Raw genomic sequence first — 12,074 nt, 5'->3', positions numbered from 1 at the left:
CGGACCGTAGGCATTTTTAACTGAGCGCGCTCTGGTCACACCGGCTGAGCAACGCCGAAAAATAAATAAATATATAATCTGCAATTGCGCGTTTTACCGGCCTGGCATAAACCAAGCACCATCGAATTGCGGGATCAGCTTATCATACCGTGACAAGGCAACCGGAATCCACCGAGAATGGCCAACCGCACGGTGAAGGAGGCGAAAAACGTGCACGGCACCAACCCGCAGTACCTCATCGAGAAGATTATACGCTCCCGGATATACGACTCCAAGTACTGGAAGGAGCAGTGCTTCGCCCTCACCGCCGAGCTGCTTGTGGACAAGGCCATGGAGTTGCGTTTCGTCGGCGGCGTCTACGGCGGCAACATCAAGCCCACCCAGTTCCTCTGCCTCACGCTCAAGATGCTGCAAATTCAGCCGGAGAAGGACATCGTGGTGGAGTTCATCAAGAACGAAGAGTTCAAGTATGTGCGGGCCCTGGGCGCCTTCTATCTCCGGCTCACGGGAGCAGCCCTGGACTGCTACAAGTACCTGGAACCGCTGTACATCGACAACCGCAAGTTGCGCCGCCAAAATCGCGCCGGCCAATTCGAGATCGTCTACATGGACGAGTACATAGACGAACTGCTGCGCAACGACCGTGTCTGCGACATCATACTGCCCCGCATCCAGAAGCGTTCCATTCTGGAGGAGAACAACGAGATCGAGCCCAAGGTGTCCGTACTGGACGAGGATCTGGACGATGAGCTGCCCAGCGACGAGGAGAAGGCGGACGAGACCAACCGCACCAAGGACAACTCAACATCGGTGCGACGGCCGCGAAGAGCTCGCTCCAAGTCCAGGTCACGCAGCCGGGAGCGCGACCGGAGATCTGGCCAGGGAAACAACGCCCGCTCCCGCGACTACTATGACGAACTGGAGGACTACGATCGTCAGCGAAACCGGGTGCGCAATCGGGACACCCAGAACGAGGACTACGACCGCCGGCAGACCGGCAGTGGCCGCCAGGATCGGGACAGAGAGCGCCAGGATCGGGACAAGATAAGGGAGCGTGACAGGAACGGCGACAGGGATCGCCGGGATAGGGAGCGGGAACGCGACCGCGGTCGTCATGATCAGCGGGAACGAGACTCGCGAGGAGAACGCGACCGACGCCGCTATTAAAACTAAGTTTAAATTGAAATAATTGACCAGTAAATAATGGAACAAAAATCAACAGTCTTTTTCTAGCGCAAGTTGGCAGCACCAAAAATTTAAAATCGATAGTCGAAATCAAAACAATAACAAAGAAGAAGCAGATGCAATCAGCTGTTGCTTTAGAAAGTTTATAAAAAAAAAAGACGACACTCCTATAATAGGGAAAAATACAGGCAACTGCGTTGCTGAAACTAATATACATTACTAGTGAATTTAACAACGATAAATCCACGTTAACCAGTGGCAGAGCAGCGAAGCTTTAGTGCCTGAAAAACCTCAGTGGCGTTTGGAAGTCATAATAAGAAAAACTGCGCTGCATTCCGATTCTGGCAAATGAATTGCTAATCCATTATCTCCAGTAGTCTGGTGGCAGTCGGATCCCCGAGTTCCGCGTCAGATAACTACCAAGTCGGGAAGGGAACGGAACGGATCGGCAGAATGCCCCGATCAGACACGGATGTCTTGGTGAGCGACATGGAGGCTGGTGAAGATGCGCCGCCACGCATTCTGGACGCCTCCTCTGCGGCCAGCAGTGAGCAGGTGGACCCGTCGCCAGTGCCCCCTCCTGCGCCGCATGACTACAGCAGCTATCGCTGGTTCATCCTGGAGCCCGCAGTTTTTCTCATCTTCTTTGCCAGATATTTAATTGGTATGACGAGCGGTGGGAAAATCTCGGGGTTCGGTGCACTAATTCAATTATGTCTGTTTTAGGGGCGGTTTATCAAAATCAGATCCTCTACCAGACCTGCGTCACCATCGAGAAATTTAATGCCACGCAATGTGAGCCGCTGCTGGGCATTGATCGCGGATCGGCGGCGGATAAAGTAAGTATAACCATATAATATAATATATATCGCATTGCTTTGGTATCCGCGCTTTTGTTGTTGCTACTGGCGTGCCTGGTTTTTGCTTGAAAAGTGTTTATCTCTAAACGAATTGTTTTGCTGTTCTGTGGGGCGTTTCGGGTTTTTGATATGTGTACAGTAACGATCAGAAAAATAGCACTGAGAAGTAGGGGTTTCTAAAGAATGTATTTTGGTAATATTCAAATTGGTTGTCGAAAACATAAGCAGCAACTATGCTTATAAGTTTATAAACTCAGACGCCCCCATAAATCCAATATTCACAATTTAACAATGAAATTGGCTATGCTACCACTGTAACCGCTGCTGTATCTCAAAGTACGTATATGCACGCTGAGATTGATATATTCTCCATAGAAGCGACCCACTTATTCGGAGTATCGCAGCATCCGACGTGACAAAGCAAAACCAATTAAACAAATCGGTTCAATCTAATGCAAAATTTCCATTGTTTAGTGCTAAGAGATAAGGTATTTGGAACAGGCATTCAAGGCTTATCAACGGGCAAAAAGCAATGTAAACAAAAAACCTTTGTGTCTAAATTTCGAAGTAGTATCGAACTCTAGTCAAGCGTTTTATTTATAATTATAAAAATAAGCTATGCCATAATGACTCATGCAAAGCGTGATCCACAGTTGTGCATAGTTCTAAAGTGAACTTCTGTTTTTCAGGAAGTCGAGGTGATCGTACAAACGTACTCGGCGAATATCATGATGACAACCTCCTTGCTCGAGAGCATAATTCCAGCCTTTGCGAGTCTATTCCTGGGTCCCTGGTCCGACAAGTTCGGAAGGAGACCCATTCTGCTGACAACGTTTACGGGTTGGTAATGGTTCCCCTTATTGTTAAACAATTACTGACTACTTGTCTTTCAAGGTTACCTCAGTGGCGCACTCATACTGATAGTTATCACCTATGTAACCATGTCCACGAATATCAGCCCATGGTGGTTCCTGCTTTCCTCAGTTCCTGCGGTCCTAAGCGGCGGAACTTGCGCCTTGATTACGGGGATCTATTGCTACATATCCGATGTGGCCAAGGAACGAAAGAAGGCTTTGAGGTGAGTGGCGAATCTTTAATGGTTATTTAGTAACTTACTTTCACTCTCAATTTCTATAGAATGGTTCTCAACGAGGCATCCCTTTGCGCTGGCATGATGATGGGCAATGTGGCCAGCGGTTACATCTATGCCGCCACCAATGCGCTGACCCTATTTTCCATTGCTGGTATCCTGATGACGCTAGCTTTGCTCTTCGTATTTTTGTTTGTGCCCGAGAGTTTGAATCCGGCGGATATACATTCAGGAGTAGGTGGCTTCTTTTCCTAAAAACGGATACAAAGCTAACTTATTTTTTTCCTATTCCAGTCGCGAATCCGTGAATTCTTCCGTTTTGATTTGGTCAAGGATCTGGTACGCACCTGCTTTAAGAGACGACCCAACTTTGACCGCGCCATCATCTGGCTTACTATGATTGCCCTTACGATAGCCATATTCGATATGGGTATTTAAAAGCATACGTGTGCATTCCAAACAAACCTAATCCAACTATTGCTTACAGAGGGTGAGGGCACTGTAAACTACATGTTCATGCAGGAGCAGTTCAACTGGACCATCAAGGACTTCAGCCTGTTCAACGCCTCCCGCATCGTGATCCAGATTGTGGGCAGCATCGTCGGCATGGTGGTGCTGCGCCGTGTCCTCAAGATGTCCATCGTAACCATGGCGATGCTGTCCCTGGCCTGTTGCGTCCTGGAGAGCACGGTGAGGGCCACAGCCGTTTACTGGCAGGAGATGTACCTGGGCATGACGCTGGGAATGATGCGCGGCGTCATGGGACCCATGTGCCGTGCTATTCTCTCGCATGTTGCGCCCGCCACGGAAGTGGGTAAGTCGATTATAACAATTAGCGACGCGTGTGCTCGCGATTAACTTGAAAAATCCCATACAATTTAGGTAAAATTTTCGCCCTAACCACTTCGATGGAATCGGTTTCGCCGCTGGGAGCTGCTCCTCTGTACACAACCGTCTACAAGGCAACGTTGGAATATTATCCCGGAGCCTTTAACTTTATCAGTGCGGCCCTGTACTTTGTGTGCTACACTCTCATAGCGTAAGTACTAATTTGTAGCTTAGCTTAGCTTAAAGATTTAAAGTGACTACAATGCATTTCAATTACAGTGTGATTTTCGGCATCCAGAAATCGATGGGCAGCAGCAGTATCTATCAGGCTATAGGCAGTTAACCAGCCACCCAACGCTCCGATTTAGCTGAATGTATCTCATAAGTTAAAGACCTTCTGCAACACCTGGAAAGAGCTCTCATTTTGAACGATTAGAAACTATTTTTGTAAATTAATCTAGTGTTTGTACTCTTTGTATTTGTGCAAGTATTATTATGATTTTTATCTGTATGCATGTATCTGCTGTTTGGACTGTGTTTTGCATGTGCAAACATTGTAAAGTTAAGGTGAAAAGTTTCGACTGTATGCAGTGCGACAATAAACTGTAAATACACCAAATTATCAAAACCTTTCGGCATAAATCAAATAGTGCGTTGAGCAGTTCGGGCGGGTTCAGATAGGGCGTAGCAAACGGTTTGTGTGTGCGAATTGGCAATCGCTCGCTTTGTTTGTTTACGACGCCAATTTCAGCTGCTCCCAGCAGTTAGTGTAGCACTTGAGTTCGGCGCGCGCGGAGGTTTCCCACAGTTCCCGCTCCGATATATTATATTTCTTGGCTGAACGAATAGCTAATTCCTTTGTCTACACGCTAATTGCTTCGATCAGTTTGTTAGAAAAGGTGTGCGGTAGAGCCGTAACCTTCCCTGAACGAGAATGCCGCGGAGTGATGAAGATCCTATCATTGGCAGTGATGATGAGGCGCTGGACACCGAAGTGGTTGTCCCACCCTCGAATAGAACACTTAGTGGCTGGTTAAAACGACCCCGTTCGCTGATTCTAGAGCCCGCCGTATTTCTGGTTTTCTTCGGCAGATTCCTAACAGGTGTGTATGAATCTCCATGCATTTGCTGTGGGCGTCTATAAATCAGTTTGTGCCATTCCACCAGATGCGGTCTATCAGAACCAGATACTCTATCAAACCTGCGTCACGGTCATGAAATATAATGCCACCGAATGCGAGCCATTTCTCGGTACTAATCGTGCCTCCGATGAAGTAAAGGTATGTTGGCCAGCTGGGCGTATACGTAATATGCATTAATGCATGAGATGTCAGCGTTTAAGACGAACACAGCTAGCTAGCAATTACATTAACTACAAACTTGCATTGCGACTTTGTCTATATAATTAGGTAAAGGTTTAAAGCTTAATTTGTGTAGCTTATTGTAATGGAAGGTTTCAATATCCATAATTTGTGTCCCACCTGTTTCTCCTTATCAGTTGACCAAAACAAAAGAAACCCCGAATCGTTTATGACTAATGGGTCGTCTTATCGCAAAAAGCTATCGACCGTGGAACACAAATCGGGCATATGTACATAGATATTTTGACACACATGTGTGCAGATAGTTAAGCCGTGCCAAATGCCCCCATCCACAAAGTGAGTCATGGAAACGTGACGACAAAAGTGGGGGTTATCAGCATTATGGAATCCTCTGACAAACAGATTTCCCCCATTGCAGAAAATCGAGGGGCAAGTTCAGGAGTATGCCTCCACTATCACAATGATAAGCTCAATGCTGGAGAGCACCGTGCCCGCCATAGTAAGCCTCTTCCTGGGACCCTGGTCGGATAAGTTCGGCCGACGACCCATCCTGCTGTCCACATTTTCAGGTGAGAGCAAATCCCCTAAATCGTATGACATATCTGATGAATGTATTATCTTATAGGCTTCTTTGTAAGTGCCATTATTCTGGTAGTTCTTACACAAATAACAATGGCCACCAATATCAGTCCCTGGTGGTTCCTGCTGTCCTCTGCGCCCTCGGTGTTCAGTGGAGGCACTTGCGCCCTCATAACCATCCTCTACTGCCATGTATCCGATGTGGCCACCGAGGAGAAGCGAGCCATGAGGTGAGTGAAAAGATAACCCGTTTCATTAATGATATTTTCAAATAATCTGAAGCATACCCATGGGATTGAAAATTTTGTCACTATCAAGGATTTGTTTATACCTAAAGTTAATAACAAAATAATATCATAATGCATTTTACAGACATTGTTCTTTAAAATATTACTCATTGTTTTGCTACCCTACTAATGACTGAACTTTTAATTAGAATGGTGACCATGGAAGCAGCCTTAGGTCTGGGAATGATGGCCGGCGGAGTGGCTAGTGGTTACCTCTATGCCGCCGTTGGTGCTTCAACCCTATTCATCTTGGTGGGCTCCATCATCTCCATAGCGCTAATCTACGTCTACTTCTTTGTGCCGGAGAGTCTCAAGTCGGAAGATTTGCAAACTGGGGTAAGTATATGATGTACGTACGTATAACTCTAGACTCTGGCTTAACTATGGAATTTTCCTCGTTAGTCACGCATTCGCGAGTTCTTCCGCTTGGATTTGGTGAAGGTCCTCGTGAAGACGTGCATTAGAAAGCGGGAGAATTACGATCGTGCTATCATCTGGTTCGTGATGATGTCGCTGACTTTGTGCGTTTTTGCCATGGGTGATTATTGGTGATACTGACTGGATTCAGTTCACAAACTGATTGTTCGTTTGACATTTTCAGAGGGTGAGAACACCGTCAACTACATGTTCATGCGGAAGCAGTTTGACTACACGGTTCAGGATTACAGTGTGTTCAATGCGGCGCGGGTGGTCATCCAAGTGGTGGGCAGTACCATAGCCATGATCCTGCTGCGTCGTCTTCTGGGACTGTCCACCATCATGATGACACTCCTGGCCTTCGCCTGCTGTGTTCTGGAGAGCACGGTTAGGGCCACGGCTGTCTACCGAAGCGAGATGTACCTGGCCCTGATTGTGGGCATGATGCGGGGTGTTATGTCGCCCATGTGCAAGGCCATCCTGTCGCACGTGACTCCCAGCTCGGAATTGGGTGAGTTAGACAGATCCCTAGGACCTAGTATAGACTAATCCCTGTAATCCCCATCCACAGGTAAAATCTTCTCGTTGACCACTTCACTGCAGTCCATTTCTCCCCTGGGAGCTGCACCACTTTACACGGCCGTGTACCAGGCCACAGTGAACTTTTATCCGGGCATCTTCAACTTCATCAGTGTGGGACTCTACTCCCTTTGTTACTGCATGTCGGCGTGAGTATTAAATGGTAATTTCAATGATTTTTAACATTTAATTTAATACAAATCCCATTGCAGCACGGTCTTTGGCATTCAAAAATCGATGGGCAGCAACAGCGTTTACCAAGCCATTGGAAGTTGACCACATACCCTAACTAGAACTAATTGGAAAGGAACCTAGACAAATAGTGTATCACAAACATTCGTAAGCCAGTGTATCAATAAGTTTTCAAAACCCTTTTTAAGTATTATCATAAGTATTTGCTATCCCAATTAGGCTTAACCTAGACAAATGTAAATAGTATACACTAGGGACTTCTCAATATAACCATACCACATTCACCAAAGACTAAGTGCTAATATATGTGTAGTATAAATTGTTCGTTTTTTAAATGGAATTTCATCTATTAAATTCTCTGTATTTCTAACTCTTCAAAGTGATTGCATATCATAATTGTGCCTGGATCTAAAGAAATAAACAGACCATCTGGACTTAGATGCAGATTGTGTAAACTTTCAATTAGCAGTAGTTTATTTCAATGAAGTGAGCTTAGTAACGTTTAGAAGATGAAAAAGATAAATGTTTTAATGTGGACAAGCTGCTTTATTTACATACCAGCATTATTGAGAGCATGCATTATATTAGGTCGACTTGGAATGCTAAGCCCCTAGAAGTTATCTTCTTCTCTGGCATAATTGCTAAGTTATTAAACCGAAGGTAATGTCTATCCGGTTGTGTTTGAGACTGAGTCAGTGCCCTCATTGGCCTATTGCAACAATTGTCACGTACCAGATTGGCATCGTTACCTTTACTTCCGATTAATAATATGTGACTATATTTTTTATTACATCATTGTGACAATGCAAAAACATATCCGTAGTGCAATGACAGCAATTAGAGATTCGATTTGGAATTTTGGACCTACAATCGCGAAGAAAAATAACTAAATTTTGAAGTTTTTTTTTTAAGTATCCAGTTTAATAAAACAACATTAAACTGGGCAATCTGTTCATTGAAAATAAAAAACATTTAGTGTATCGTGTTTTGTGAATCATAACAATTTAATTGTATAGGACGGGACTCTTAATGATAACTTAACACACACTACAAATACTAAAACATATTTAAATAAATAAACAAGTAAAAGAAGATTAATTTGTTCAACCGATTCACGGTGCTTGTCCCTCACAGTTAAACGCTTGTATTCCGGATTTACATCTTTAAATTCGCTCCACTTGTAAATGTTTATTGCTTGGTTGGGGTGATCACATGTTAATTTGGGCACATCTCCGCTGACTCCGCCTCACTTCAGAACCTTGGCGTAGTGCTGCTTGTGCCGATACTTGATCCGCAAGACGTATCTGCAGGGGGAAATATGTGTGGTCAATTAGCGTGTTTGGAGAGGGGCTTTCCTCGTCCCAATCCCAATGCCATTCCCATTGCGAGTAAGCTCACCCGATGAACACGAACGAGAGCAGGTACAGGAACGAGCTGACGAAGTTGAACAGACCCGGGTACGTGGTGAGCGACTGCTTATAGATGAGGGTGTACAGGGGGGCCGCCACTTCAATTAGCAGTAAAAGAGTCAATAAATGGATAAACAATCAAACGCCACTAGGCTCCGCTTACCGAACGGTGCGAACGACTGTAGCACATTCTTGATGGAGAAAATCTTGCCTGCGGAAGGGGAGAGGAAAACTTAAATTAGTATTGCTTCAGAAAACAGCTGCGTTGCGAGTACAGGTATACAGAAACTACACCAAGAAGCTAGGAAACTCACCCAGATCCGAGGGAGGTACTATATTCGAAACAATAGTGCGGCACATGGGTCCTGAGATGGAGCGGAAGACGCCCAGGGTCACGGAGAGGTACATGTGCCATGGCATCGTGGCGAAGCCCTTGGCCAGATTGTTCAGAATCTCCGAAAAGAAGGCGAGCAGGGCTAAGGTCACAACGGACAGGCGGAAGACCTAAATGTAAGGATTGCATAAGTATCTGTCATGGCCTCATGTTGGGCGCCAAGTATTGAGCTCACCTTTCGCAGGATCAAAAATCCTATGAGTGCGCCAATCATGGGAACTAGGTGGCTAACGGTCTCGTAGAATGTGTAATCCCTCACCGTCCAGTGGAACTTCTCGCGCACAAACAGGTACATCACAGTCATCACGCCATCTGAGATCGATCAATTACATAAGTTTCGCAACTAATGGGAAGATCGTGCCGAAACTCACCAAAGACGAAAATGGACAGGAACATGGCCAGGGTGACAAGCCAGATGATGGCGCGCGCGTGATGTTCACGTCGCTTGAAGCAGGTGCTAAGCATGTCTTTGATGTGGACCATACTGAACAGGCCCGCCTTCTTGACGCGCTCCTCCTCCTCCTTGCGTTTGCGTTCCTCCGCCTTCTGGGGCAGTCGCTCCACGTACTTGGCCAGCAGGTCCTCGTCGAAGCTCATCGCAGGAGTCGCCGGTGTGGGCAGCTCCATCCGCTTATCCTTTTCATTCTCCTTTTTCTTCTCCAGCTCCTCATCGGACATGAAGTTGGGCGGACAGTCGATGGCCACGCGGTCTAATTGCAGGTCACAGGCGGTGATCGGCACATCCTTCTCCTTGCAATCCTTCTCCCCGTTCGCGGCGATCGTGCTCTTGTTGTCCTGCGCCTGACGATAGTGCAGACTCTCGGGCACAAAAAAAATGATGAAGAACGTGGCGAAGGTCACGATGCAGCCGGAAAGGCCAATGGTGGCCGCCGCACCCACTGCCGCGTACACAAAGCTGGACAGAAGGGATCCACTGGTCAGGCCGATGAAGAAGAGCGACTCCATGAAGATCATGCGGTAAGGTCGCGACTTGCAATCCGTGATGTCCGAGATGAAGCAGAAGGCGGCCACCGAGAAGACGCAATTGCCGCCGAGCAGGGAGTGTGGCACCGCCGCCATGATGTACCACCAGGGATTGACAACGTAATAGCTGGACAGCTCGCAAATGGCGGCCATCATCAGGAAGGAGGCGGAGAATCCTGCACAAGAAGGAGGTGAGTTAAAATAGTCCTTAGGGCTAAAATATAGTGTTAAAATCTTTCGAGTTCTAATTAAAAGTTCCTGTCTACATTACTTGTCTTTATACTTTGCAAGCTTTTATTAATTTGTTGGGTAATGTCAAAAATCATTAATATTAGACAAAGCTATTAACAAAATATTGTTTGTTTTAATATACTTAAACATTTTTTTTCATACCTCATCTTAGGTGTCAAAGTTCTAAATCTAAACTGTTAGTAAGTGTTTTGAGTATAGTTTTAATTATTAATTTTATAATTTTATAATTTTTATAACTTTTAAGTATTAATTATAAAAAAAATTTATATATAGAATTGAGTATAAATTATTGTTTGTTTGTTTCCTTACGATATTTTAGGAATTTTTGTTCCCTAAGTAAATTAAGGGGTCAGAAGTTGTACTTATAGAGAAAATTAAGTTATAGAACTGATTGCAAATACAACGACTCAAAGTTAAGCAGTGTTGAGCTGGGAAAGCTGAATTGTATTTGCATTTCAGTCCATTACGTTTGCTTTAAGTACTCGATTGTGATAAATTCATAAGCTTTGATAAACGAACGATGTCTCACCAATCATGGAAACAATGAGCAGGGGCTTGCGTCCGTAGTGATCCGACCAGGAACCAATGAACAGGCCGCAGAAGGCCGGAACGATGCTCTCCAGGAGGGTGCGGGTGAGGAACAGATTGGCCACATACGGCTGCAGCTCCGTCTCGATGGCCTGCAAAGCGGATGGTGGTCAAGTCATTGATTACCTCGGACTACAGAGGAGAACCCACATTTATCTCGGCACTGGCGTTCTTCACATCCAGCTGCTTGCAGTCGGATTCATTGTAGTGGAAAATGACCGTGCACGTCTGATAGATGACCTGGTTGCGCTGGATGGTGCCTGGATGTGGAATGGTCAACAGAGGATAGAGGCTAGCTAGTGGCTAGTTAGTGGCTAGTCACTCACCGGACAGGGTGTGCGAGAACAGCAGCATGAAGACAACCGGTTCGATGTAGAACATATGAAACACCTTTTGCCATTGCAGATTGCGGAGCTTTTCCAGCGTAAACGCATTCGAGGCCTTCTCAACCATGGCGTTTTTCGGTTATGGCCAAATTCTTGAACCCGATTCAATGTCTCGCGCTCTGGACAGTCGCTCAGTGGCACATTGCAACACCTGTCACGTAACACAATGGGGAAGAAAAACCCCTGGCGCCCGGCACTTTCGATCAGATCTATGGCTTACTAATGCTCAATTCTCATTCGATTATTATTCAAGCGCTTGATTGCCGCGATAGCCGGGAAATACGTATCACGAAACACGAAACCAAAATCAACATCAACATCCAATCCGGCGACGACGACACACGGTTCGCAATTAGAGTTTCATTCTCGAAATGAGCGGCTACCGCGAAATCCATGGGCTTATATAGTGGAGCTCTCGGCGGTGGCAGAATCGGCAACAGGTATACACAGGTATATATATGTACAATCGCACAGGTGAACAGTTGTTCATCTAGGGCCGCATCCATTCCAGCGGATAGCTTCGCTAGATTCACCTGAAATTGCATTCCCCGTTTCCCATTCTCGTTCCCCAATGGAAAATGTGTTGCTGGTGCGGCCAACCAGATTCATTCAATTGGATTTCGGCTAAATCGCATTTCACTTAGATTTAAGCCTTACTACCAACTAAAACTCAAACACAATTCATCAGAGAAACGTGACAAACGCAGTCCGAGGTCTGAATC

At 45.8% G+C, this 12,074-nt stretch overlaps 4 protein-coding genes across 4 annotated transcripts; 3 read left to right on the top strand and 1 right to left on the bottom strand.

The window, feature by feature from the left end:
* The first annotated feature begins 24 nt into the window (after positions 1-24).
* LOC108143482 (pre-mRNA-splicing factor 38) lies at positions 25-1,215 on the top strand. Its single transcript, XM_017267929.2, has one exon. The coding sequence runs from the start codon at positions 178-180 to the stop codon at positions 1,165-1,167; it is 990 nt and encodes a 329-aa protein (XP_017123418.1). The 5' UTR covers positions 25-177; the 3' UTR covers positions 1,168-1,215.
* Positions 1,216-1,324: 109 nt separating this feature from the next.
* LOC108143480 (proton-coupled folate transporter) lies at positions 1,325-4,582 on the top strand. Its single transcript, XM_017267927.2, has 9 exons — positions 1,325-1,849; positions 1,912-2,024; positions 2,735-2,885; positions 2,940-3,123; positions 3,183-3,369; positions 3,430-3,565; positions 3,623-3,949; positions 4,018-4,174; positions 4,243-4,582. Exons 1-9 carry the CDS (start codon positions 1,639-1,641, stop codon positions 4,304-4,306), a joined length of 1,530 nt encoding a protein of 509 aa, XP_017123416.1. The 5' UTR covers positions 1,325-1,638; the 3' UTR covers positions 4,307-4,582.
* A 147-nt stretch (positions 4,583-4,729) lies between these two features.
* Positions 4,730-7,801, top strand: LOC108143481 (proton-coupled folate transporter). Its single transcript, XM_017267928.2, has 9 exons — positions 4,730-5,066; positions 5,131-5,243; positions 5,704-5,854; positions 5,911-6,094; positions 6,301-6,487; positions 6,554-6,689; positions 6,753-7,079; positions 7,140-7,296; positions 7,360-7,801. The coding sequence occupies exons 1-9, from the start codon at positions 4,898-4,900 to the stop codon at positions 7,421-7,423; spliced, it is 1,488 nt and encodes a 495-aa protein (XP_017123417.1). The 5' UTR covers positions 4,730-4,897; the 3' UTR covers positions 7,424-7,801.
* A 523-nt stretch (positions 7,802-8,324) lies between these two features.
* LOC108143479 lies at positions 8,325-11,734 on the bottom strand. Its single transcript, XM_017267926.2, has 9 exons — positions 11,293-11,734; positions 11,117-11,226; positions 10,908-11,058; positions 9,514-10,302; positions 9,318-9,454; positions 9,063-9,252; positions 8,912-8,959; positions 8,738-8,846; positions 8,325-8,643 (listed from the first exon to the last, which is right to left on the bottom strand). Exons 1-9 carry the CDS (start codon positions 11,417-11,419, stop codon positions 8,586-8,588), a joined length of 1,719 nt encoding a protein of 572 aa, XP_017123415.1. The 5' UTR covers positions 11,420-11,734; the 3' UTR covers positions 8,325-8,585.
* Positions 11,735-12,074: the final 340 nt, after the last annotated feature.

The sequence above is a fragment of the Drosophila elegans genome, unplaced genomic scaffold (genome assembly GCF_018152505.1).
Source record: "Drosophila elegans isolate 14027-0461.03 unplaced genomic scaffold, ASM1815250v1 contig_183, whole genome shotgun sequence".
Classification (NCBI taxonomy): Eukaryota; Metazoa; Arthropoda; class Insecta; order Diptera; family Drosophilidae; genus Drosophila; species Drosophila elegans.
Note: the sequence above shows the minus strand (reverse complement) of the source record. Positions and strands in the feature narration are given on the sequence as shown.

Coding starts and splice junctions, on each gene's coding strand:
- LOC108143480 (XM_017267927.2), top strand. CDS start 1,639: ATGCCCCGATCAGACACGGATGTCTTGGTGAGCGACATGGAGGCTGGT. Junction 2,025..2,734: donor GCGGATCGGCGGCGGATAAA/GTAAGTATAACC, acceptor TCTGTTTTTCAG/GAAGTCGAGGTGATCGTACA. Junction 3,370..3,429: donor CGGCGGATATACATTCAGGA/GTAGGTGGCTTC, acceptor TTCCTATTCCAG/TCGCGAATCCGTGAATTCTT.
- LOC108143481 (XM_017267928.2), top strand. CDS start 4,898: ATGCCGCGGAGTGATGAAGATCCTATCATTGGCAGTGATGATGAGGCG. Junction 5,067..5,130: donor CTTCGGCAGATTCCTAACAG/GTGTGTATGAAT, acceptor CCATTCCACCAG/ATGCGGTCTATCAGAACCAG. Junction 7,297..7,359: donor CTTTGTTACTGCATGTCGGC/GTGAGTATTAAA, acceptor ATCCCATTGCAG/CACGGTCTTTGGCATTCAAA.
- LOC108143479 (XM_017267926.2), bottom strand. CDS start 11,419: ATGGTTGAGAAGGCCTCGAATGCGTTTACGCTGGAAAAGCTCCGCAAT. Junction 10,303..10,907: donor GCTCATTGTTTCCATGATTG/GTGAGACATCGT, acceptor CTTCTTGTGCAG/GATTCTCCGCCTCCTTCCTG. Junction 8,644..8,737: donor CTCTCGTTCGTGTTCATCGG/GTGAGCTTACTC, acceptor TTCCCCCTGCAG/ATACGTCTTGCGGATCAAGT.
- LOC108143482 (XM_017267929.2), top strand. CDS start 178: ATGGCCAACCGCACGGTGAAGGAGGCGAAAAACGTGCACGGCACCAAC.